This window comes from Lontra canadensis, unplaced genomic scaffold (assembly GCF_010015895.1).
Source record: "Lontra canadensis isolate GAN:19392208 unplaced genomic scaffold, GSC_riverotter_1.0 scaffold35, whole genome shotgun sequence".
In the NCBI taxonomy this organism is placed as follows: Eukaryota; Metazoa; Chordata; class Mammalia; order Carnivora; family Mustelidae; genus Lontra; species Lontra canadensis.
The window spans coordinates 1,002,476-1,028,273 of NW_022631029.1; the positions used below are offsets into that span (position 1 = coordinate 1,002,476).

The 25,798-nt window shown below is 50.4% G+C and overlaps 1 protein-coding gene across 8 annotated transcripts in view; it reads right to left on the minus strand.

Moving 5' to 3' along the window:
* BRD4 (bromodomain containing 4) overlaps nt 1–25,798 on the minus strand; it is an 89,613-nt gene that overhangs the window by 18,918 nt on the left and 44,897 nt on the right. For 6 of the 8 annotated variants that reach the window (XM_032867484.1, XM_032867485.1, XM_032867483.1 and 3 more), the window contains 7 exons: nt 16,657–16,975; nt 12,599–12,736; nt 11,159–11,294; nt 9,509–9,798; nt 8,448–8,810; nt 7,000–7,128; nt 724–933 (listed from right to left, as the gene is read on the minus strand). In XM_032867484.1, coding sequence (XP_032723375.1) covers nt 724–933; nt 7,000–7,128; nt 8,448–8,810; nt 9,509–9,798; nt 11,159–11,294; nt 12,599–12,736; nt 16,657–16,941 — 1,551 coding nt within the window. In that variant the 5' untranslated portion in view covers nt 16,942–16,975. Of the gene's footprint in view, nt 1–723; nt 934–6,999; nt 7,129–8,447; nt 8,811–9,508; nt 9,799–11,158; nt 11,295–11,892; nt 12,021–12,598; nt 12,737–16,656; nt 16,976–25,798 lie in introns of those variants that run through there. The other 2 variants (XM_032867486.1, XM_032867487.1) reach the window with 2 other exon arrangements.

Below are 25,798 nucleotides of genomic sequence, written 5' to 3' on the forward strand. Positions count from 1 at the left end.
CCAAATTTTCAAACTGCCCGTGCCCACCCAGGCCACAGATTCCAAGGGTGGCCAGTGTCCTTCTTTGCCAGGGGAGCTGGCATCTATGACCATCTATGACCATCCAGAAGGAGGGTGCCTAGAAGGGAGGCCCTGATCTCTGGCCTGTAGGGCCCCAAGAGAGATGGATATCCTGGCTCTGGCTCCTCCTTCCAGATACTGGAAGGGTCTAGAAGTCTCACCTCTACCCAGAGAACAGCCACATCTCCCCAATATACACCTATGTATGTACAACTGACTCCTGAAAAACGCAGGTTTGATCTATGCAGGTCAACTTACATGTAGTTTGTTTTTTTACAATCAATACAATACTGTAAGCGTATCCTCTACTGCTTACTTTTTTTTCACTTTATTAACAGCTTACTTTATTGTTAAGAATACAGTTCGTAATGAGCGTAACCTATAAAGCATAAGCTCATCGACTACGTTACAGGTAAGGCTTCTGGTCAAGAGCAGACTACTGCTTAAGTTTTCTGGGGGAGTTAAACATTATACACTGATTTCTGAAGCACAGACGGCTTCACACTGCTCTGTGTTTAGAATGCATGTGCACCCGGCACAGGGGGACCAGTGGGAATCCTGCTCCTGCTGGAACTCCCCATGTCATGGAGACCTGTGGGGAGAGACTGAATGCCCAGTCCATGGATTCTGGGGGACTGCGAATGGGGCCGCCTCCATCCTCACCTGCTCCTGGAGCTCTGCCAGCCGCTGGGCTCGCTCCTCTTCAGAGTCATCAGTGGAGCTGTCGCTATCCGAGGAGCTATCACTGCTGCTGTCGCTGGACGAGGGTGGGGCCACCACTTTGGTGGGGGGTGGCACCGCCGGGGAGGACACGGCCACAACAGGCTCCTCTGGCTCATCTGGCATCTTAGCAAAGCGCATCTCGAACACATCCTGGTGGGGGAGAAGCCATGCCCATGAGGGCTCCCAGGCATGTGTGGCAGGGGGCTGCCTGGGATGTGGCTCAGCATCACCACAGCCTCCTTGGCTGCTAGGGTTGACTCAAGAGGAAGTAAGCAGGAGGGTCAAAGAGGGCTGGGCTGATGATGACCCTCCCTACTCTGCCCACTAAGGCAAGGGGTGGGCCAAGGCCCCTTGCCAGCTCTTCCAACACTCCTCACAAATTTCACTTTGAAATGAAATATGCTCCTGCCATGGCCTGGCCCCCATTCTCCAGGAGAGACAGCCCAGGTATGTACATGTGACCCAGGTCACAGGAGGCAGCTGGCCCACTGAGGGTGGCTGCTTGGGGATTGGAGATAGATGATGGGTCAAAGGAGGGACCCACAAAGAGTGCCCTAAGGCTCTCATCAGGTCGGTGCTTACTCAGCACTTCCTGAGGGAGCCTTCTGGATGCCAGCGCCGGGCACCAAGCAACAGCAGTGAACAGAACCGGAGCTTCTACACACCTCGGGGTCATCCTCCTGCAGGAAGTGGGTACGTTCTATAGTTCTGGACACCATTCCAGGCGAAGGAAACAGCACATGCAATGGCCCAGCCCTGTAGTAAACGTGCCTGGCACGGAGCCAATATCCAGTGAGGCGACTGAGCCTCTGCTACAGTGGGCACACCTGCGTCCGCCTCCCCACTCCTCAAATCACCTGCAGGGCATGTAACTGAGCAGAGCCATGCCACTGGCTGAGGTGTCTCCAGGGCATGCCCGGCCAAGGTGGGAAAGTACAGGAGAATGGCTATAGGGGGTCGGGAGGATGGGCTGCAGGGGGGAGTTAAGTCTTGTGAGGTGCCAGTGACCCAAGCAAAGGTTCCAGGGCTATTAAGCACAGGATCCCTTGATGGGAGACTGAGACCTTCCAATTCTAAGACCCAAGAATCTGATGGTGCTCCATGTGGAGTCACAAAGCCTGGAGGAAACAGCTCCGCCTGGGCACGTGGGTCCGTCTGTGCTGCCTCATCAGCCAGCTGGTGGGTCCCTTCCTACCCTGAGGGCTCCGGGACCATAAATCCAGTAATGACTCAGGACAGAGGACAGCAGTGAAGGGAACACAGCTACCTTCCCAGCAGGATGTTAGGACCTGCTTCAGCCCGGAAAACGTCTGTCAACATGTCATCTCCTGTGAGGAGGAGGCCTTCCCCAAGCGTGAGTCGATACTTGGGAGCAGCATGGCCCAAGACGGCAGCGGGAGCAAGCTCCAGAGCTGCTGTGTCAAACAGACTAGGGTCCACTTGACAGAGCTGGCCCTAGAAACCTCTCCTTGTATCTCTGGAAACACAGCTTCAGGTTTCCCCGCCCCAAGGCAGCTGGGAATGGTGACCCCGGCAACAGAGCAGGTTTGTCCACAACTGCAGTGCTGTCCCCTCCACCCAGTTCAGCCTCCTTCAAGGCAGCTTCTCCTCCCAGTAAGGTGAGAACCTAGACTGCTGTCTAAATGGTTCTGCTACCAGACTAAGTACTGAAAGGGTAACGCCTTTTAATTCACACAGAAATAAATTCTGAAGCAGGTCTGAGGGCAGTGGAGAATTACACATCCAGGGGATGAGCAGAGACAGTCACTGCCCAGGCTGCCGAGGAGACATGCCCCACAGTGCCTGGATATGGGCAAAGTGCAGGATAAAGGAGTGTGCCTGAAGCAGGACCACACCAAGGGAGGAGAGGGCAAAGCACGGCCAAGTACTCGGTGTTGCTGGGAGATGAGCCTTTACTAGGTGGGAGCTGCCTCATGCCACTTATCTACATACACCCAGCCTCTCTGGCCAGCTGCCAGACAACACTACCCTTGCCACAAGGACATCCTGCTGCTTCCCAACACGTTGTAGCTGTTGTGGAAGGGGGGGGGGGGAGGGAACTCATCCTGAGGCCTCCTTCCACTTCAAGGGTACTCTAGGGCCCTGCCATTCCAAGACCATAAACAGAGAAGAGCACAAGATAGGAGGCCAGGTGGGCTGGCTGGGAAAGCACTGCAGGGCCTGCAAGCTGGGGCTTCTGGCTTCCTGGACACGCCCAGCGACAAGACCTGTCCTCCTCCCATCTGCTCTGGCTCCAGTGGGGGACATCCTGGGACATGTACTTTGGCCCGACTGCCAGTGAGCCGAAGGCTACTGCAGAAGAACCTTCCCAAGTGGCTGAGATAGGCTGGCACTTGCCGGGGTCTGTTTTATGGTAAACACAAACGATGTGCTCCCTGCCCTCAAGGAGTGAACGTGAAAATTGTAAAGTGCTCTAAGTGTTAAGGTGGAAACAGAAAGGGGGTGGCGGAAAGCCTGTGAGAAACCTGAAAGCTCAGGATGAGTGGGAGACACGATGCCAACAGCTACAGAGATCTAGCAAGGATGGCTCAAAGGAGAGAAAGGTGTGACTCATGAATCCGGGTGCTCATCCCGGTGGCCAGCTGGAGAATGAGTGGAAAGGGTGTGTAGCCAGGCCAAGAGGATGCCAAAACCAAATGAAACGCACCTCGGCCGAAGGTCTTGTGAGTGAGGACAGTGCTGGTGAGGGGCAGTGAATAGCAACAACCAGCATTTTCTAGGGGAACAGGGGCTCAGCCTCCCACACTAGGACTGGTAAGGTCTCCGGGTGGAGCCAGCTCTCCCACCTATGCCATCGCCTCCACCCACACCAAGACTCTAAGCATCAATCAGCAAAGCACGCTGGTTTCAGAGCATGCCCCTCCTCTTGCTAGAATGTTCACTGGGTCACCTACTCTGGGCTGCATCAGATTCATGGGGAAGCACACCCCACGCCCCCTCTAGATAAGCCAGCTGCTGGAGTGCCCAAAGGTCAAGGGGGGCCAAGTCTGGAGGTGGCTGTGGGGCGTGGCCATACCTGGGCATACCAAGGCCCAGAGGATGGGGCTGGGGCTGGGGCTGGGGGTGGTGGTGGGGAGAACGCAGGCAGTGGCAGGCCACTAGGTGCCAGATGCTAGAGATGCAGCCATGAGTGGACATCCAGACACATACATTTACGCACACCTCAAAAGCTTCCTGCCTCTGAGATGTAATGCAGGATATCCCAATGCAATTTTCATTTTTCCTTGCTGTAAAAATAATTGTATACCACCTTGAATTTTCACTTTTTCTTGAAATTTAAGTCTGGTGATCTACATGAGTACCAAAATATCCTAAGTGACTCCTCACTTCATGACACAGCAGTGGAGAGTACCACCAGCAGCTCTGGGCCTACTAGGCAGGCTGGCAGGCCTTAGCCCAAGCCACCCTTGGGCCGAAGCAACCCTGAGTCCAGACACTCCTGGCTGTCTCTGTGACCGTGGCTGCCAGGTGGTGGGATGTGAATTTTTTCTAAAGGCCTGGACTTTAGAGACCAGAAGAAGAAAACACAGTGGATCATTTTCCATATAACTTTTCAGGTAAATCTCAGTCCCTGGACACAATCTACTTAAGAGAAGGCAGATCTAACACCTCTTAAAGAGGCAAATAAGGACAGGGACTTTGTTGCTCCTCCTCCCTTCTGGACAATCTAGCCATCTAAAGCATGCTGATCCAGGAAAGCTTAGAAAAGAAGAGGAAAAAGCCTGAAATGCCACAAGCACAGCAACTCCCTTCCAGACAAGAAGCCCTTCATAGCAACTCTGCACTTGAAGCAGATACCTCCACCTGCCTTGTAGCAATGGAGAAGGGACATTACTTCCAATAACACTGCAACCCACCCTGAGGTGGGCAAAGCAGGCTAGGGGCAGAGGCAGCCCCATGCCGAATGGCTCCCAGGCACTGCCCCTGCCTGAAATGCACCCTCTTCCAGGGCAAGGACCTCATCTAGTCCAGCCTGGTGTCTGGAACAAAAATGTCGAGAAAAAGGATACTGTATGGAAAACAGCTCAGCGCTCTTGCTATGGGTAAACCGCATGTTTGGGCCATGTTCATGCCACTCCCGGGAGAAAAATGAAGAAAAACCAAAACACTTCAAACAGGCACAGAAATTGGAGAGCGCGCACTAGAATATACTAGAGGATTCTCTTTTCTGTTCTTTTTAAAGTAAAGTAGCTCAGAATAGTAATCTTGGTGCTTAGAACTTGTTTTGGTTTAGCTGTTTGCAAAAGGGCAAATAAAGGGTATGGGTATAAATCTGGGCAAAAGCTATTCCCTTTCCCCAGTCCTCACAAGAGGAAGTTGAAGACAGATCTGAGGGCACCACTGCCACCTGGTGGCCATATATGAGAATTGACATAAAATTAACATAAAATTATAAAGTCTGAGCTTCTTTAAGGATGGGAAATGCAGAAGTAAACAAAGGGCAGCTTTGTGAAGAAATCAGAGAGCACCAAATTAAAAGCCACCGCCCCCCCCATCTGGGGGGGGGGGGAACACCTCAGCGGAAATAAGACCAAAAAACAAACAGCAGAAACTGTAAGAACATTTGAGGCTGAGTGTGCCATTAAAATAACAACAGCCAAGTTCATACTAGTAATAAGTTTTTTAATCTACCATAAGAACTTCAGGACACACCCTTCGAACCAAAGGTGGCCCAAGACCCAGACCACGGGCCAAGAGAAGGAACAGGAAAGACCACGCCTTGGATACAATGTGTGGAGGTTGGAGACACTATGATGGTGAGTCTGGGACAACATGTGGAGCTAACAGCATTAGGAGGCAGGTAAGCAACAGGGCTCAGGCAGCCTCTGAGCAGAACAGAGCCACAGATTGCCAAAGGCAAGTCCTCACTTTTGCCCTGAAAGCACTCCACAGATGGCCAGGAAACCCAGGTGTGAGGAACCACCGCTCACCTAGCCTTCAGGTAGGGGTAGGACAGGAGATGTGCAAACTGGCACTGGGCTCCAACCAAATTGCCTGCCCCCTTGTGATGGCAGGTAACCCAGCCCAGGGCCTGCCCTGACTGAGAGCAGGAGCAACCTAGGGTCTTGGGGAGAAAAGGCCAGAATTGTTTGTTTACATGTGTAATTTTAAAGAATTTTTTAAAAAGTTATATAAAAGTACTAAATATAGATTTTATTCTCGTATGCTGTTTAAAAGACTTTATTTATTTATTTGACACAAAGAGAGCACAAGTAGGCAGAGAGGCAGGCAGAGAAACAGGGAAGTAGGCTCCCTGCTGAGCAGAGAGCCCAATGGGGGGCTCAATCTCAGGACCCAGAGATCACGTCCTGAGCCAAAAGCAGAGGCTTAACCCAATGAGTCACCCAGGCACCCCTATTCTCCATATTTTTAAGAGATTTTTTTTCCCTTTGGTAATCTCCACACCCAGTGTAGGGTTTAAACTCACGACCCTAAGATCAACAGTGGCAGGCTCCACTGAGTGAGCCAGCCAGGTGACCCAATTCTCCATAATTCTTAACCCTTGATCTCTCTACCCAAAGATAAGCACTGTTGAAATCTGGGTACATTTTTCCTTTTTTAAATGGAGCAAAATGAAGTTAGTTCATACATTATGTGGTCATCTGCCCCCCTCCATTCCACCTACACTTGCTTGACTATGTGCACTGCCCGGCTCAACCTGAAGGTGCCACAATCCCTAGCGACAACCATAAGGGAAATGTGGCCTCCCAGAATGCCAACAAGCAGCTACCCTACAGCAAGAAGGCGAAAAGACTTCAAGGCTCCAGTGAAGAAGTGCCCACAGGCAAACAGTTACTTCAGCTCACAACTCTGTCAACGTGACTACTTTTTAAGAGTGTCATCCACCAATGTGAGACAGGTCTGTTTTGTGGAGACACACTGGGCCATTCATAGCACTTGCATTCTTCTTGGCCAAGGGCAGCAAAATGCAGTTACTGGGCAGGGGACTTTCAGTGGGAGACCCCAGAACAAAACCCCAAGTACCCAAGACCCAAACTAACCACCCTGCTTTAATTATAATGAAATAATCTCAATGTAAAATGACACATCAACCTGACTTGAGCCCAAAACATGCATCATACCAAAGCAAAAAAAAGATATAAAACATACAAAGGCCCATGGAGATCTGCCCTACCCAGGACTCCAGCCTGCCTACCACAGGATGTTGTGCTCAGAGCTTCCCCAGAACCTTACCTGGAGCTTGCGGGCCATCGCCACCACCTCATGGTCAGGAGGGTTGTACTTGTAGCAGTTGGAGAACATCAATCGGACATCAGCACCAAATTCCTGAGCATCACGGTACTCACGGGCCTCCAGTTTAGACTGAAAAGACAAGACAGGTCCCTTGTTGGTTATGTCTGCCCCTGCTCCAATGGGGATGTGACGCCAGGAGAGCTGTCTGTAGCAGCAAGTTGGCTTCTCAGTGGAGCAGAGGAGAGGTCATCAACACCTTGGTTCTTCTCTATGTCAAGTGGACAAGAAGACTCTCAAGAGCAAATCTCGGGGCTGGGAAATGCCCTGCTACCACCCCCACCCACCCTGGTCACTGTGATGGGCTACGGGGAAAGAGGACACAGAATAAATGGAGGCAGAGCTTAAGCCAGGCTATAAGGGGAGGACTAGGACCAGTTCTGACCTGACATACACTTGTCTTGATGACACAGAACAGGACACTGAAAAGAAACACAACCAGAGGCCCCTGGGTGGCGTAGATGGTTAAGTGCCGACTCTTCGATTCACCTTGGGTCATGAAATCAAGCCCCAAGTCGGGCTCCACGCTCGGCTAGAAGGCTACTAAAGTTTCTCTCTCCCTCTCCTCGTTCTCCTTCTGCCCCTCGCCACACGCTCACGTGCTCTAAAATGAATAAATCTTTAAAAAAAAAAAGGGGGGGGGCCACAAGTACTATGCCCCACCCCCGCCTGTCCCATGTTTGGCAGGCTTATTCCACTCCCAAATAAAAACGCGAAACAGTTTAAAATAAACAAACATGGGGCGCCTGGGTGGCTCAGTCGGTTGGGTGTCTGCCTTCGGCTCAGGTCACAATCTCAGGGTCCTGGGCTCGAGCCCCACGTCGGGCTCTCTACTTATCAAGAAGCTTGCTTTCTTCTCTCTCTCTGCCTGCTGCTCTGCCTACTTGTGATCTCTCTCTCGGTCAAATAAATAAATAAAATCTTTAAAAAAAATACAAATAAAAAATAAAATAAACAAACATAATCAAAACGGTCTCAAAATAATACTACAATGAAAATGCCAGCACTGTGTGCCTCTTACAGAGAGGTGACATCAAGGCCCCCTGCATAACAGAGCCTGGCAAAGTCACCAACCCTCAACCTGTCTTGGAGCATCTACTGTGCAAGGTGCCTATGGACAGTGGGACCCAAGGTCTCAGAGGGCTTGTCCCTAGACAAGGGGGCAACAGTGCTGTCTGAGAAGAAAATGCCCAAGCACATGGTCTTGGAGGTTGTCTCCACCATTCCCAGCAGGGGGCGCAGGGCTTCTTTGAGCTGAGGAGGAGAGCCGCTACTATGCACAGTTCAGCAGAGCCCAAGGCCAGGCCCTCCTCTTGGACTATCCTGGGAGGTTCTGCCCTTCTCGGTCCCAGGAAGCCCCACCCCCAGCTCTGGGAGGGGCATCTGCTTACCTTGATCGTGCTCATATCCATGGGGTGCTTGATGATGTCGCAGTAGTCGTGCAGACCCAGTGCCTCTACATCCACAGGCTTGTAGAACGGCCAAGCATAGGCTGCGTGCTTCTTGGCAAACATCTCCTTGAGGATGCCACTGCAGCACTTCAGCTGCTCCGAGACCTTGCTGCTCTTATCTGGCACTGGGTGCTGCTGTGAGTCGGGCACGTCCTTTTTGGGGGGCTTCACAGGCCGGCTACTCTCCCGCCGGGGCCCCAGCTTGGTGGTCTTAGGCTCTGGCGGTAGTGATGGTGGTTCATGAATGGGGTCGATGGTGGTGGGGGTGGTGGTATCCGCTTTCCTCTTAACTCCCTTCTTTGTCTGCCAAGAGCACACGTGCAACAAGCGTCGTCACAGGTGGCAGCTGGCACAAGTGGCCCTCAGGTCACTTCTGAAGCCAGGTCCTTTCTAGGGTTCCAACATTCTTGGGGGTGGGGCTCAAAAGTGACGCCATGGGTGAAGGACCGAGGCAAGAACAGACCCTGACCCGCCATTCTGCTCCGCAGCTGGGACAGGACCCCTCCAGGGGCACAAGGAAGCACACGCCCAAGTGCAGATCTGCTCACTGGAGCCCAAAAAAAGCTACAGAAGCAGCTTCCTACTTAACGCCAGGGAAGTCACTCAGAGCCAAGCCTCGCCACACTGCCCCCCACCCCCACAGGAGGCATGTTTTAGAGACTATTTAGGCAACATCTGCAAATATGCAGAGTCGACAGGAGAAATACGGGAGAGGAGGTCAGCAAGCCCCTGGGAGGTGGTTCTCAACTCTGGAATCTGTGGGCCAGCAGGGCAGCAGCTTCGAGGCTGTGACTTAATAAACACTGTACAATCCCCCCAGAAAATACCTGCAAGTGCCTGGAGAACCAGGCCAGGCTCTGCATGAAGCACTGGCAGGGACAAGTGACTGTCTCCTGCCAGCCTCGTTGTTATGGAGAAGACAAGAGAAGGAGCGCTAGCGGAGGTGGTAGGAGCCCACCAGCGACCGGGCTGGGCCACACACACGCACACGGGATGCTCACCTTCACAGGCTGTGGGGTGGCCGCGATGATGGGCGGGTGGCTCTGCACAGGCTGGGGGTTTGGCGCGGGTGGGGGTGGTGGCTGAGGGGGTACCGGTGGGGGTGTCTGCAGTGGCTGGGGAGGCACCACTGTCATGACGGGGGTCTGGACGATGAGGTCTGGGGTGACCGCAGGGAAGGGGTGAGGTGTGGCCTGCACAGGCGGAGGGTTCTGCTGGGGGGTCTGGGTCTGCGGAGGAGTCGATGCCTGCGTTGTGTTTGGTACCGTAGAGACGCCAGGTTTTGCTGTCCCTATCAATCATAAAAGGGACAGGTGGTTAGATGCCGAGCCCGACACACGCTGGCTGACCTTATGGGAACACTGTCACATGGGGAGAACACACATCCACACGGGCATGGCACACACTGTCGCAGTGATTATCAGCCTTAGAGACAGAACAACTCGAACATCCCAGACCTCAGCCAAACTGGTCCACCTGCCCTTGGGTTCTCTGAGACCAGTGGCACACTGCATTCCAGTTCCTGAGGCATCCTGGCTTCAAGCCCCAACTCGGGCACAAAGACGCCTTCATAAGCACGAAGGCCTGGGCCAAAGGAGCAGGAAACACATGCTGAGAGTTAGCACCAGGACGGTAGATGGAGAGCGGAAAAATGTTCCTTGGCGCTTTTGGACAGAGCTGTCCTCATTCCCAGAAGCGCTGCCTTCTGAGTAATCAATTCTGGCAAGGGGCCAGCATTGGGAGCCCTGGCCAAGGTTTCTGGAAACTGGCAAGCTTCCACCTCCCTGAGCCGCAGGAGGAGGCTGGACGGCTGCTGCCCTTTGTGACCGGCTCAGATTGCCTCCTTGCAGCTGTGCGCGCCAAGCCCAAACACACAGTGCCCCGCATCTGTCCCATGTGCAAACCAAACTCCTGGTCCCAGGCCACAAGGGCAGGACTCCTGGATGTTAAGGATACAGGACACCTCTTAGCTGGATCCACAGCTAAGGGGTGACCCTCAGGACCATCTCTCCTTGGCTACCCCTCAGCACTGCCTGGGATCCAGCCAAGCACCTTTGCTCCCATGAAGCCAGCAAATAACTCACAGCACGGGCCACCTCAGCACGGAGCGGAGGATGGCAAGACGCAGGAGGCCGCTGTTGGAGCTTCTCCTAAACAGAAACATCTCACCATCTCCCCGCCAGCCAACCTTTATCCTGTGTCAGGCTAAGGGACAGGGGCAAAGAGTGGAGGGCTTCACTTCGACTTCAGCAGCATCATAAGGCAGGCCTGGCTCTGATATAAGCATCTTAAAATAATTCAAATAATCAACCTTGAGGTTCCAAGATAGGGATTATGAATTAAAACTGCCCTTGGCCAAATTTTCTCTTCTCTAAAATGGAGTGAAGAATTCAAAAAAGTTAAAAATGCTTTGCAAAATTTACACTTTCTTTTTAACCAAAGTCAATCAAAAGGCAGGGCCCAATTATTTCTACTTTGTGGGAGGTCACCCAGTCAAGTGACCTTCTGGGGCGTGTCCAACACTAAGAGTACCCTCCCCTCCCACCCCCTCCAAACCTGGAGAAGGACCAAAGACTGGGGAACAGGAAAGCCAATGTCCTTGCTGTTTCAGTGTGAGGCCAACAGTGCTCGGCGCACTGGAGATACCCTACCTGCTTCTTTCCTCCCACGTCCTCTTCCTTTTGCCTGGACTATCATGATCTCAGTTTCTTCAGTGGGCAGTTCATTGATTTTCTGCAAGAAGAGCTTCTCCAGAGCTTCTGCCATTAAGACTATGTCATCTCCAGGCTGGAAAAGGAGACACAGGGGTGAGCATCGGAAAGCCCTCATCACCTCTCCAGACGGAGCAAGAGCTCCCCACCCTGTGCCACCCACTCCCTGCTCCAAAGCATCAAGTATCATAGTCGGGCTCCTTCCCGATCTGAACCCTCAAGGGCCACAACAGTTACATCACCAGATATCACGAAGGCTCATGTGCCTGAACCAGCACCCATCCACCTGCACCTCCCTCTCTTCTTTTAAGCTCTGGCCGGAGAAGCCATCTTAATGCCTTAAGTATCTAACAAGCCCTGCCAATCACTGACAGAAGCCCTCCTCTGACACAATTCAACTTCACTATAAATACTTGCATTACACAGGATTTCTTGCCACAGATACATTAGCAGGGCTCTGATAATGCTCCCCAGTGTACCCTCAAGGCAGCTCTTTGGGGCTCGGGGCCATGCCTATCTTGAACTGCGTTATGGGTCCCCACTTTGTTGCCTCATCTACGACATGCTATTCCCACTCAGCTCTAACCCGAGAACCTTTTCTGTGCACATGTCACTTAAACTTAGTGGTGGGAGCTAAGACTTTAAAAAAACACAGTAAACTTCAAGAAACTCACCTACCCATCTCTTCTGGGCAATTTTACCCACTACACCAGCAGAGGCCAAAAGCTGAGTTCTGTATAGGGTCTCCCTCCAGAGCCGTTCTATATGAAAGGGTTGGTTTTAATCACATCTGTGGTCTGAACTGTAAACAAATGATCTGGCTTCATGGCACAGCCGAGCCAAAAGGTTTGGCTAATGGGGTTAAGAAGTGACTTTCAGGTCTACATGTGAGATCAGGGGACATTCAATTCTACGGCCACCAGTTGTCAGTGGTCATGTCCACAGTTTCAGAAGCAGTGGGCCCCAGCACACCTTCTCTCACATTGAAATTTGAACACACCTTTGCACAACTACATTTTAGTAGGCTCCTTCCTGACCACTTACATCACCCAAATGGACTTTTTAATGAGTCGTCACTGTCCTCCTCACACCTTCTCTAGACATGCTCAAGAACCAAAATCCCAAGGGCACTGGAAGCACATGCTTCAAGCTAACAAGGACGGCTTGGAAGTCAAACAAGGCCAGCACCCTCCTCCCCGAAAAAGAAACACCCTGTCACAGGCAAAACCACGGGTCCCATTATTTCTGCTTCAAATGATCTCCCATTAGACTAATCCCACCTGCTCCCAAGCACCCCTGCCCAGACTCCACATATGCCAGCCTTCTTCTCCACCCCTCCCCTCCCCTCAGGGCAGCTGGACATCTTCCACCACATCTCACCTTGTTGTAGATGTAACAATTTGTAAACATAGTGTTGAAGTCCTGGATACATTCCTGAGCATTCCAGTAATAGTTGTTTTCCAAGCGCTTCTTTATTGTTCCCATATCCATAGGTGTTTTAATGATTTTATAGTAATCCTGAAGAGCAAAGAGAGCAAAAGGCCAGTGTCACCTCCCCGGCCATGCAGCACTCATAGTGGGCCTGTGGATCTCACTCAAGGAGCACAGATAAGAGCCACAGCACAGACTGAAGCTCTTCCATGGTCTCAGCAAACAATCTCAAGGGGAACCCCAAGATAAAGTGAATCAGGGAAGAATCCTTAAATGTTGGGTGGCAATCTGGAGGGGAAATGTGCAAGTGTATCAACTGCCTGGTCTGGGAACAGGTTGTATTTACAGAGATCTATGCTTTTTTTCTATTTTTTGTTGCTGTTGGTGGTGGTGGTGGTAAAATCCTTTAATTTTTAATAAATAATGGGGAAAACATACAGCCTTCTTAAAAGCACTTCTTACCTAATGAAACAATCCATGGCAAATTCTACTTTTCCTCTACCATTTGAAATGTTATTGGTCCATAAAACACAAAATCCTATGGAACCAGCGGTAAAGCCCACCTGGAACAACGGGACTCCCTGCTTCTGGACACACTGACGAACCGGGGAGCAGAAGCCTCCGCCTTCACTCAACTTCATCGCACTTCCATTTCTTTTACTAGCACAGTCAGAAATTTCTAAGGATCCCTTAGTGGTACCTGGATATATCTGAACAACTAACCAGGTTAATGAGGAATCTGGACAATCTGTACAATCCTCAGTTAAAAAAAATCCACAGACCCCACCCCTCAAAGCTTCAGATCTTACTCTACAAGTGCCCAACAGAAGGAGCTGGATGGCAGGTACAGATGCCCTAAAGCCCTTCAAATCAGACTCTACTACTGTCAGCTTTTCTCTAAATCTAAACCTATACTAAATGTTTATTTTTAAAAACTGCCACAGGAGGTATCTTGGGGGAGAATAGGCAAACACACCAGGTTTCCAGATAGAAGGATCAAACAGAGCCAAGGCAGGGGGACCTGTGTCATCTGGCCCACTCCACAGTCCGCTATCTCAGAGGCTCCCGTAACTGGGTATGACTGGGGTATCAGAACAAGTCCAAGTGGGAACCGATGGCAGAAAAGACAGGTCTATCCTTTAGCAAGTACCAAACTCTTGCCTGGAAATGGTGGACAGTACTGAAAAGGTGAACACAGTGTGTGAGGTTTTAGGTTGCTCTGACACCCATGAGAAAGGAACAAAAACAACTAGCTTACATATAAACGAGTGGCAGAGATCACGTCCCTGACCTGACGAGGGCTGCACAAGCATGCCTGGGTATCCTGGCCAGGAGGCCAAGAGGACAGACCGCACCAGACTTTCTATGCTATACTATGGCTCTGACCACCTTTCCCAAGAGACCTGCCAAAGCCAAATATATGTGCCCCAGTGGAAACATTCCTTATTCTATGGCCCACAGTGGCGTCAAGTGCTTGAATTGCCCATAGTCTGTCAAGTGGCTCAAGGCCAGACAGGACAGTGCTTGAGGGCAGAGTGCACTGACAAGGGGGCAGTGGGTTTAGGGGCATAACAATCCAACTATACACAGTTACTGAATAAGAGAGGCAGGCATTCTAGCGAGAAGTCCAGCAAGGATCAGAGGCCAAAACTCAGGTCAAGATTCCTGGAAGGTGTCAGAAAAGAGAAAAAGAAGGAACCCTTCTTTTGGTGGCTGTATTAACATTTCCTCAAGGAGGGGGGAGGTCCCCGGAAAACCAGGCTTTAAGCATGACGTGGCTCTCAGCTGACCAGCCCTGCCCTGCTTCTCTGGGCCAGCTCCTTGCTCTCCCACCTTCCTGAAGACACCAGACCAGTGGCACCTTCCAAAGGCCTCTTCTTCCTAGTCAGAGCTGCTGAGGGTGACAGTGACGTCCAACAGTCACAGAGACAGGGATTCACCCTGTGACCTCTGGGGAGCCTGGCCTCCACGTTGGAATGACCTCCAACTCCCCAACCAGACCACCCACACCCATGTCTGTACCGCTGGCTGGGACACTGCCTCCTCGGGATCTCAGGTCCCCCAGTACCACCCCCTTCTCCTCGGTCTTCACCCTCTAAGCCCTCTGTGTCTTCCTGTAACAAACCAACCCCTCCTCCACTCTCGCCTTGCCGCGCTTTCCCTTCAAAGCCAAATTTCTTGAAATGATGGCTTCACATCCTCACCTTCTCATTCACACCGTCGGGAATCTGGTTTTTACTTCTGCGTCACATCTTCCTAAGGTCACCAATGCCCTCCTAAAGGCCAACAGGAGGGTCAGGTCGGAATCCTCATCTCTTTGACCTCCCTGTAGCCTCTGATGTGGGAATGGGGCGGGGGTGGGGAGACTGTTCTCTGCTGGTGTTTCCCCTGGCTCTTCTGTAGGCCTCCCACCGCCCTCCGGTGCTGTCAAAGCCTCAGGCTCCCTGCATTCCACCCCCCCCCTTCTGTCCCCATCCTTTGCATTTACTCTGAGAAGGTCACCTTCACCTGTGGACCCTGCGTGGCTTGGCCCAGTCTAGCCCACTAGCCAGACCGAGGTTATGCTGTAGCAAGCTCTCCCAAGAACCTCCCCCAGTGACAGGTTGTCTGCCTCTACTCCTTCTCGTGGTCAACAGAAAAGAGTGGCCTCTGAAGCCCAGATCTCGCAAGGACCCTCTTTTGTCTCCATCCCCTCTCTTGAGCCGATTCATGATCCAGACCTGCCGTGCATCCTCCTAACTTGCTCTTCCCAAACACATGACACCTATTCAGCAGACAGAAATAACTGGACAGTTGCCACAGACACTTTCTGTCTGTGAGGAGGGTCACACTACTGTATTCATCTTTCTTGAAAGTGGACGCCGGTCAGACACTAAGGCTCCTACACGGGTGCAGCTCGAACACTGACAGACGGCCGCCCGAGGCTAAGGCAGTAATCACGTAATTCCTCATCTGGGAGTGTGCGGGATGTAGCAAACAGCAGGGGTTAACGTTTTTCTTTTTTCAGATTGGTTGATTTATTTGACAGAGAGAGCACGCGCACATATGTGTGCACACAAGCGGGGGAACATCAGGCAGTGGGAGAAGCAGGCTCCCCAGTGAGCAGGGAGCCCGATGCAGGGCTCAATCCTAGGAACCTGGGATCATGTCCTGAGCCGAAGGCAGATGCATAACCGACTGAGCCACCCAGGTGCCCCAGCAGGGATTAATTTAAAGACAATCAATCCCTGATGCTCTGAAGAAAAGAAAAGAAAAAAAAGCATCTATCCTGTTTCTTCCCTGAGATACAAACTGATTTCTAGAACCATTTGCTAGGGATGGGGCAAAAGGAAAACTCTCTAGGGCAAGAGAAGAGGAGGGGTACAAAAGAACAGGAACAAGTGTGCTGTGGCTATGGCACAGCAGGTGGAGGGCACGCACAGAGGCCTCTGAAGGCACAGCTGCATCTGTACCTCCGCTCTCCTACCAGCCCCTGCATATGCTTACTCCCTGGGAGCTGTTCCACTACCTTTTCCTGCCCTGTACTCTGGTTGATGACGATGATGATGATGCCGGTACCGAAGAAGACACTGCAGCAAACCAGTCCCACTTCCACAGTGTGACCAACCACGTCCACTTACGCTGGGCCAGCCAACCATGTCTGAGAAGTAGGGGACCTGGACTATGCTTGCTCCCACTTCTGCTCCCCTATGGAATCGGAAGGAAAGCTGCAAGCACACCTTTACCCCTATTTCAATATCTCTACATAGTATCCCCTGGATCCTGACATCTAAGAGCCAGTTATTATGGGAGTCAGCACATTCTCTTCCCCCTTCCTATTTCCAACCATCAGGACAACTGAAACCACTCACTCAAGGGCCTTGTGAGTATTGGGGTTTCAGAGCTGGGCCCCAAAGGTATCTCTGCCCCTGACACCCTCTGCCCCGACCTTGAGCCCACCCTCATCAGGAGCAACACGGGAAGAGACCTGGAAGACAGCAGCCCTGGGCCCTGCCCAGGTTACTCACAGGGAGGTTTAGCTTGACGGCGTCCACAGGCTGCTGGAAAGGCCACGCAAACTGGTGTTTCCATAGTGTCTTGAGCACCACTTTGAGCAGATATTGCAGTTGGTTCGTCTGCCTCTTGGGCTTGTTGGGGTTGGAGGTCTCTGGGGGTGGGGGATTGGTGCTGGCTGCGTTGGCTTGCTGGGGTTGGGCCTGGGCCTGCGTTGTAGACATTTGGGTAGTTTCTAGTCCATCCCCCATTACTGGCAGATTTCTCAATCTCGTCCCAGGGCCGCTCTCCGCAGACATGCTACTGATCCCATCACATTCTTCACTGGGCACTCTATAAGGGAAGAGAAAAGCCTTCATCAGAAACCAGGCATTCAGATGGGCACCATTCAGAGTAACACATGGCTGTGGCCTCCAAGGGCTGAGCTCCTCTGGTGGAAAGCCGTCAAGCTGACCAGAGAGCCACTCCATGCACTGACCAAAAGGGCCCCGTATCTGCTTTCCTCAAAGATGTATCCGACAGCAGGGAAGAGAGATCAAGCACCAACGGGGAGGGGCATGAGGGACACAGGGCTCAGAGAAAGAAACTGACCAGGTGCAGGCAAGGGCTGTGGACACATACTGAATCCACGCAAAAAGGGGCAGAATAAGCAACAAACCAGGTTTTCATGACAACTGAGAGTTTTTAAGGGACCCGCCTGTGTAGGAGAGAGGACGATTTGCAAGCCCTCAAATATATCCTTTACATTAAAATTCTTTGCACCTGTAGCTCATGGAACATCAAGCAAAGTCAGTAATTGTTTGCGGTGATTGGGGACAGGAAGGGAGAGTGGCCCACCTAGCTCACTGCTAAGTCCGCAGGGTGAACTGAGAACACCTCCTTGGTAACTGGAAATAATGCCTATTTGCTGATTCAAGAAACCCTACAGGGTACTGCTGATAACCTAAAAACTAACCCACACTCAACCTACCACTTTAGACAGCTATAAAAAATGGGCACCTCTTGTGACCTGCACAACGGGTGCAAGACCCTCAGCTCAGTGCCTGTGTCAGCACCCTATCCTGTGTCCTCGCCTCACACGAACGACCCCTGCTTCGGGACATGCCAACAACACAAATCTTGTCACGAGCATCCTCGCAATGGCAACTCTGTGCACCTGGTCCAGTTACTCTAACAAAACCACAGATCCTGGGTACATGTTGTTACTGCCAACTGCCCTCCAGAAACACACTAACCCACCCCTTACTTGCAGTGCTGAGAGTTCCCACACTCTATTAATGAGAAGAAACATCTGTTCAAACATGTACTATTTGGCCTTCTTTCTGTCCCTTGTTTTTCTGACACTTTTCTACTGGCAAGAAAAAGGAAGTTTCACCTTTAAACCCAGTCCCTGAAATAAGAACAACTTTGTAATCTAGGAACTGCCTGTATGTAATGAGCATCTCTAGTAATAAACCCAGGAGTTCAGTGGGGGTAAGAAAACCTCTCTGGCTGGGGAAGTCAGACAGATTTTACAACCACACTCTGGCAGGCAAAGGGGACGAAAAAAGATAGGACAAGTTCACTGGCTCTGCCATGGTTTTCTTTCTGGAACATACCACACACCAGGCACTCTGGCTGCTCAAGAATTCCTTTATAATTCAAACCAAGTGTAATTTAAAAAAAAAAAAAGATTTTATTTAGGGGCATCTGGGTAGCTCAAGTGGGTTAAGCCTCTGCCTTTGGCTCAGGTCCTGGGATTGAGTCCCACGTCAGGCTCTCTCCTCGGCAGGGAGCCTGCTTCCTTCTCTCTCTCTCTACTTATGATCTCTGTCTGTCAAATAAATAAAATCTTTTTTTTTTTTAAGATTTTATTTATTTATTTGACAGAGATCATAAGTGGGCGGGTGGGGGAGGGAGCAGGAGAGCCTGATGTGGGGCTCAATCCCAGGATCCTGAGATCGAGGCTTAACCCACTGAGCCCCCCAGGTGCCCCCAAACCAAGTATAATTTAAAACAAAGTCCCCACAAAGGTTTTTGTAAATTCAGTTCTGGCAAGTTACCAAATTTGAAAAGCACAGGGGAAAGAAAGCTTGCTGTGTAAATACAACTTGGCGCTGAGTATGTCCTAGGAGGCTGTGGCAAGCTGGAACTCCTGGCCTGAGGCTGACCACCCCCCCCACAACTATGTCCTAGTTGCAGTGTGAGCCCAAGAACAGACAAAACTGACCTGGTCAAGGAGACAGCATTCCTTCCAGGGTGCTCTGGTTGACTGCAGGTCTAGCTGTCAACTGGCTAGTGACCACGTGGAAAGGACAGTGCTACAAGGAGATGGCTGCTGCAGAGAGGGGACCCAGGCAGAAAGAGCCCAAAGCCATCACATGCAAGACCCTAAATCTTACAGACTCAGTATAAGAACTGAATCCATGTTTGCTTTAAGAGGAAAGACTGTTCTTTATTCTTTTCCACCAAACAAGTAAGAGATCTATGAATGCCTTTACTTTTTCACAGATGGGATGACAAACACTCAAAACCCAAAACTAGATAATTCACTAATCATTTATAGCTCACAGGAGGGAAAACACTGTGGAGAAACACTAGTGCTATTATCCAAGGCCCTGGAGGACGGGTATGTTTTAGCAGGGCAATGTAGAGGAGTCTAGGTGTGGCCTTTAGTATCCAATGCTACACTTAAGTATTAATGAGGCCCAACTGTGTCCAAAACACCAGGTGAGTATTTTAGTCTGTGCCCTCTCAGGGTCCTCCAGAGATTTGAGAAGGGACAGGAGGCTCCTATGGCAACCTCCATGATGGGTGTGAGAATACTAGCCCAGGAAGAACACTTTCAGGAGAGTAGGGGGGCTTTGCAGATATGAAGCCATTTCCTGGTACCTCTCGCATGGTGCTAAAGATGGGGAAGGACCACCCAGAGCTGAAACCAGTCATCTGGCATCAGAGCCTGAGGGGGCACTGGAGGTGGGGAACTGGGCAGCAGCCTGCAGAGCACCTCATAAAAGTGGTGCTCCAGGAACTCAGGACAAGAGAGGGGCATTTCCTCAAATGAACTTCATTTGAAAATGCGGAATACTGTGCACTATAATAGTTTCCAAAGGCAGATGTAACTGGATAGGCCTGCTCCAGACTTTGGGGACTTCGGCCAGAACTAATGGCTATGTGGCCCTGGAAAGAAGTGCTTGGGCATGAATCAAGGCAAGACAGCTGGGACAGAGGCACTACTGATGGGAAGGAGGCACATGAGGGGTGCATGAGGTGAGCCCAGCTGGCAGCTAAGAAAGGACGGGATGGGAGCCAGAGGCCAGTGAGCTGAGTTAAATGCACCCCAATGGGAGCAGGAAGAAGGCCACATACAGATCGAGGGAGGGGAAGCACCCAAAGGATGGGATAAGGTGTGGAACCATCAGAAAGAGCCTTCTCAGAGGCAAGAACAGAGGGAAGAGAAACCTAGGGGCCAGGGTGAATCACACGTCACTGAATAGGACATGGGGAGAAGGGAGGAAGCACCCCAGAAGCTGCATTCGGCCATGCATGGAAGCCTTCAAAAAGTGTGCCTTCACTGCTGAGGTGAGCAGCAAGAAAGACAGAAGAGGGTTTCGCCAACCTCTGAGCTTTAATCAATAAAGAAGGCACCTCAATTCCAGAGAGGCAAGGTCTACAGACACCTCAGAGTGACATGCAGGGGCTCCTGTGGGGCTGTGGGAGGGTTCACAGGGAAGGCTTTAGGTGGATGGCATTTAATCACCTGGTGTGTGTTCCCCGGTTTTCATTTCACTCATTCCAGGGCTGACAAGGAGAGTCCCCATCTGATGCCAGTGTAAAAGGCTGTGTACAAAGGTGCACCATATGATCATCCACATAGACTTTAACAATGCTGTTTTGTTCTCACGATATTTAATTTTACTGAAACCCATGTGTGGCTTCTGATTTAGTTTCCTTTCAAAATAAAAGTACTATAAACAAACCAGTAAACGGATTTAAAAACAAAAACAAAAAACAAACCCAAATACCTTCTCTCTGGAGCGGAGCCAGCCAAGACCGACTGCAGGCTCCAGGTGAAGCCAGTGGATCAGGAAAGTTTGCAGGAAACTGGGGGGAGGGAACAGGAACCCATGCACAGGACTTTGGAGCACTCCGTCAAAATCCTCCACAGGTAAGTGGATGGGAGTAATCATTTACTGGGCAACTACAGAAACTGGAGTGGGGCCAGTGAGGCAGGAAGGGGAAACGGAAGAATGACATGGACAATGTGCCAGCTGGCCAGGATCCTTTGTATGGTGGCCATGGACCAGGCAGAGAGATACAGGACTTGAGTGCTAGGATAACAAGTTATCAACAGGGAGGCAGCATCACAGAGAAGAAAATATGCCAGTGGGGTTTTTAAGGAGTCCTGGAGTCAGCTAGGAGTCTCCACGCAGTAGGACCAAAATGTCTGAAGGACTACAAGGGAACAAGTGTAAATGTGGCCCCATCATGAAGGGAGGCCGGATGCACTGAAGTGAGCCCTGGAGGGAGGGTGGCATTAAGTGAGGATAAAGAATGATATGCAGTTTGGTTTCCGCTCTTCAATTTCTCCTAGAAAGCAATGTGAGAATTACACAGCCAAGCACATGCCAGGTAAGCTGCAGCAGGCAAGGGGCAGGAGTGGCACCATCCTAGGGGAGGCATTCTGGACCCAGGGCAGTGGAGGAACCCTGTCAGCCACAAGGACACATGTCAGGGGGCCAAGAGCATCCCACTGGGAGGAAGCAGTCCCACACATTTTTCCATTAAGCAATGACATTCTGGAAATCTTCGGGCAATGTCCTGGAGGCAAGATGAAATCAACGTAACTGACTTCTGAAACTTGTGGGCTGTGCTGTCGCCTTTTTTCTTTCCAAACGGACTCTTAGTGAGGCCAAGGGATAGAGGGCTCTGCACATAACCACTTTACTTCACCTTCAAGCCAGGCCCAGATGGGCCCTTGAGCCAAGGAAGCTGTGTTTTTTTGTTCACCAGATGAACAGCTTTTGCTACAGAAAGCCTGACCCTAAACTTTGCCTCATCTCTGTGGTTTAAACTACTACCTTCACCACAAAAGCCAAAACATCCTTTCCCGAGCCAGTGTTCTCACATTTGATATACAGTAGTATTTAAATCTTCAAAACAACTCTGAGATTGCTTCTGGTCTTATCTCCATTTTAAAGATGATGAAACTGAGGTACAGAAAAATAACTTATCCAGGAAGCAGAAAGATCAGGCCTATGCAGCCACGGTGGCCCAAAGTCTAACATGACCCCTGGGAAGTTTCAGTTGGACTTGGAACCAAGAAGTGCCCACTTACGAGATGAACATTCAACCCCAGAAGGGTCCAGTGCAAATGGTCGGGACAGACAGGCCCATCTTAAGTAACATGAGCATTAAGCACAAGACCCACACACTTTTAACAACCCAGGTCAATTTCATAAGGAAAGAAGCTGCCAGAGTTCAAATGGAAGGCATGATATATAGTTTAACAGATCAGATAGACCTGGGAGACACAAGACCTGAAAGTTTTTTGAGGAGGCTGTGAAGACAAACAATGACAGGTAACATCCATGGCCCCAATGTGAAGGATCACCATGAAATCCCTGGGATGTCCTGTTTTGCACTCAGGGGCCTCAAGAGCACATTGAGAGGCCATGCCCAGACAACCTGCATCTTGCAGCTCAGCCCTCAGAACTGCAGGCAAGTAAAATCCTTATGAAACTTCCAGAAGCCACTCACCTGCAACACAGCAAAGAACACGAGGGAAACCAAAAAGACTCTCTGGTCTGTTGTGGGCCAAGAACTAGAGGCACCAGCAAGCAGCTCTATGTGAGAGCCAGGGTGACTTCTCTGACACAAATATCCAACAAGGTTGTCACCTTCAATTCTTCTCACAGCAGTAACTTCCACCCTACACTGTCCCCAGACCACAGCATCAACACTCAGCACAGAGGCCACTGTGGGCCCCCTTCCCTGTGACCTTCAGGCCTTTCATTTGCTGCACCTGGTGCTTCCCTGATCTGTTTAGAGTGGCTTTCCCTGTTGGCCCCATGAGCGCACACAGGGAAGCCTGAGGGCAGGGCCATCTTTATGTCATTCTTCTTCTCCCGATACCTACCAAATGCTCAGTGCATGATTCGGGTATAGAAGACACCCTACACTGACCACAGGTGAATGTCACCCTGAGGATTCTATTCTAGATCAATCTTGAAGCTTTGGAAAAGGAAAGCAGCTCATGCTCTCACAAAGAAAAATGTGGTGACTGCCAGACTCATTTGCTCAGCCAATAGATCCCGTGTCAACTATGTGCCACGCCCAGGACTCTGTGGTCAACATGACATTCTTCCAGTGATTAAGCAATACTCGGGCAAGTACGGTAAGGAAAAGGGCTGGGCTGCTCTGGCCAAGGACAGGGAGGGTGTGTGCTCCTGTGGTAGGTGAGGCAGAGACACACAGGCACAGGTCTGGAGGCAGGAGAGATACCAGCACATTTGAGGAGCTGACTTGGTGGCGGGGGTGGGGGGCGCAGGAGGCAAAGCACAGGGACCATGTAAACACACTGGGCTTTTATATTTCATGTTCAAGCCAGGTCCAGATGGGGTAGAGAACATAGTGGGAGGACCAAAGGTGGGGTTTGCTTGGATGGAGCATGGGGGACAGATTCCAGGGTCATTCAGAACATGTAGATACTAAAGAAATCCCCTGCCTGATATTTCTTTCTTTCTTTCTTTCTTTTTTTTTTAAAGATTTTATTTATTTGAGAGAGATACAGTGAGAGAGAGCATGAGAGAGGAGAAGATCAGAGGGAGAAGGCAGACTCCCTGAGGAGCTGGGAGCCCGATGCAGGACTCGATCCTGGTACTCCAGGATCATGACACCTGAGCCAAGGGCAGTTGCTTGACCAACTAAGCCACCCAGGTGCCCCTGATATTTCATTTTTAACTACACCTACACCAATGCAGTTTACAGATGCAAAAGATAGAGAACCCAAGAGGGGATGGCACAGGGACAGGGTAAATCAATGGCTCAGCACCAAGGCTAAATGAGGGGGAAACAAACTGAATGCTCAGAAACTCATAAGCCTACCTGCACATGTAAGTAGACATCATCTTCAAGCAAAGTTCTGAGCCTAAAAGATCTTAAAATGCTGTTTAAATACTGACCTGTGGCCAAGCAGCAGGAGCCACCATTCACTGTGTTGAGTTAGATGAAGAACAAGGGACAGGAAGAGAATTTCACTTATTGTTTCCAATCCAAAGAAGGCTGCATGATTCAACTGGGTGTCCTATTCCTGGATCTATCCCCAACTAATATCCTATAACAATTTCCCAATTTAAGGAAAAAGAAAAAGATGAAGAGAGATTAGACAGTAAGTGCCCTGGTCCCCAAATTGAGTGCCAAGGGTGTCATGGTACCGCAGAGGGGTACTATAGGTACAAGGCAATCGATAATTTCAACATTAGATTGCATTATATGCCTTCTGACAATGTCACATCTTGCAAAACCTGGCATTCAGTGAACACTGTAATGAAAAGCAAATACCACAGGTGTGCCTGGGTGGTGCAGTCGGTTAAGCATCCAACTCTTGATTTAGGCTCAGGTCGTGATCTCAGAGTTGTGGGACTGAGTCCCAGGTTGGGCTCTGTGCTCAGAGCAGAGTCTGCTTAAGACTCTCTCTCTGCTCTTCCTTACTGCTCTCTCTAAAAGTAAATACTATCTTTTTTAAAAAGCAAATACCAGGGTGCCTGGGTGGCTCAGTGGGTTGGGCCTCTGCCTTCGGCTCAGGTCATGATCTCAGGGTCCTGGGATTGAGCCCCGCATCGGGCTCTCTGCTCAGCGGGGAGCCTGCCTCCCTCTCTCTCTCTCTCTCTCTCTCTCTCTCTGCCTGCCTCTCTGCCTACTTGTGATCTCTCTTGTCAAATAAATAAGTAAAATCTTAAAAAAAAAAAAGAAAGAAAGAAAATGTAATTCATAAAAAATGTTTTTTAAAAAAGTAAATACCACATAAAACCCGGTATGGAACAGGAAATGCCTGGGGCAGGTACTGGAGCTGGTTCTAAGGCGTGAGTAATTAAGCAGTGCCCGACAGGCACACACATTCCATTAGGGAGTAACTGTGATTATGAAAGGTTGTAATATTTTCCTTTTCAATTTACCTGTTTTATTTCTTCAAAGAGCTGTACAGTTGTTGGGACATTAGTACTTATTCAGTTGTCTGTATCTAAACTGCCTAATAAACAAAACTGTTCAGTAGTTCCTTCGGCCTAGGAACATCACGAAAATCAGAGATGCTAAGGATGCTGTGAACCAGGTTTAGGAACTTCTGAGTTAATGAAAATAAAAATGCCAATTCTTTTCCTAAGTAGACCCCTGATTAAACATTCCTGCTTTCAGAAATACTATTTGCTAACATCCCAATTCCTCTAAATGATCTCAGAAAATTTTAAGGAGAAACAGCATTTAGCAGACAACACAATTATAATGTTTTTCAAATTAACAGCAAGTTTTGTTTCCTGGAGATTAGAAGGTAAGACAGAAAGAAACAGACATCGGTAGGCTTGGTTCTGGGACACAGGACAAGCAAGAGAAAGGCCGTATACAACTGCCCAGAAAGAGGCTAATCACAAGAGGCCATCACAAGAGGCTGAGTAAACCTAATGGGCTGTGGACGACAGATTTTGTAATTGTAGTTCCAAATGAAGTCCTAGACTCACAAGGGCCCACAAAGCCAAAGGATCCCACCTCCACTTTGTCATGTTCACCCTCATGTGACACAGCACCTGGGGAGCAAGACACCAGGGAAAACAGGAGCAGTGCAGGTTAACTGGAAGCCTTAAGAATTCTCTAATGAAGTCCTGTGACCAGCTTTGTGCAAGCCATCACCACACTCACCCACACTAGCTAGGGCCTAGGCAAGCCTGTCAGTACGTACCTGCCACGTCCTGGGCTGGTGCTCTCTGCTGGGCACTTGAGCTGTACCTGCTTAGCTAATCCTCACAGCAGCCCTACAAGGCAAGTGCCAGTAACATCTTCATCCCTGTGGTAACACAGGAGAGTGGATGGTGGCCTGGTCAGTCAGCTGGAGATCACCTGGGGCTTCGAAGATCTCAAGTACTCTGCTCCACAGCTGCCCCTGCTCACCAATCATGGGGCAGA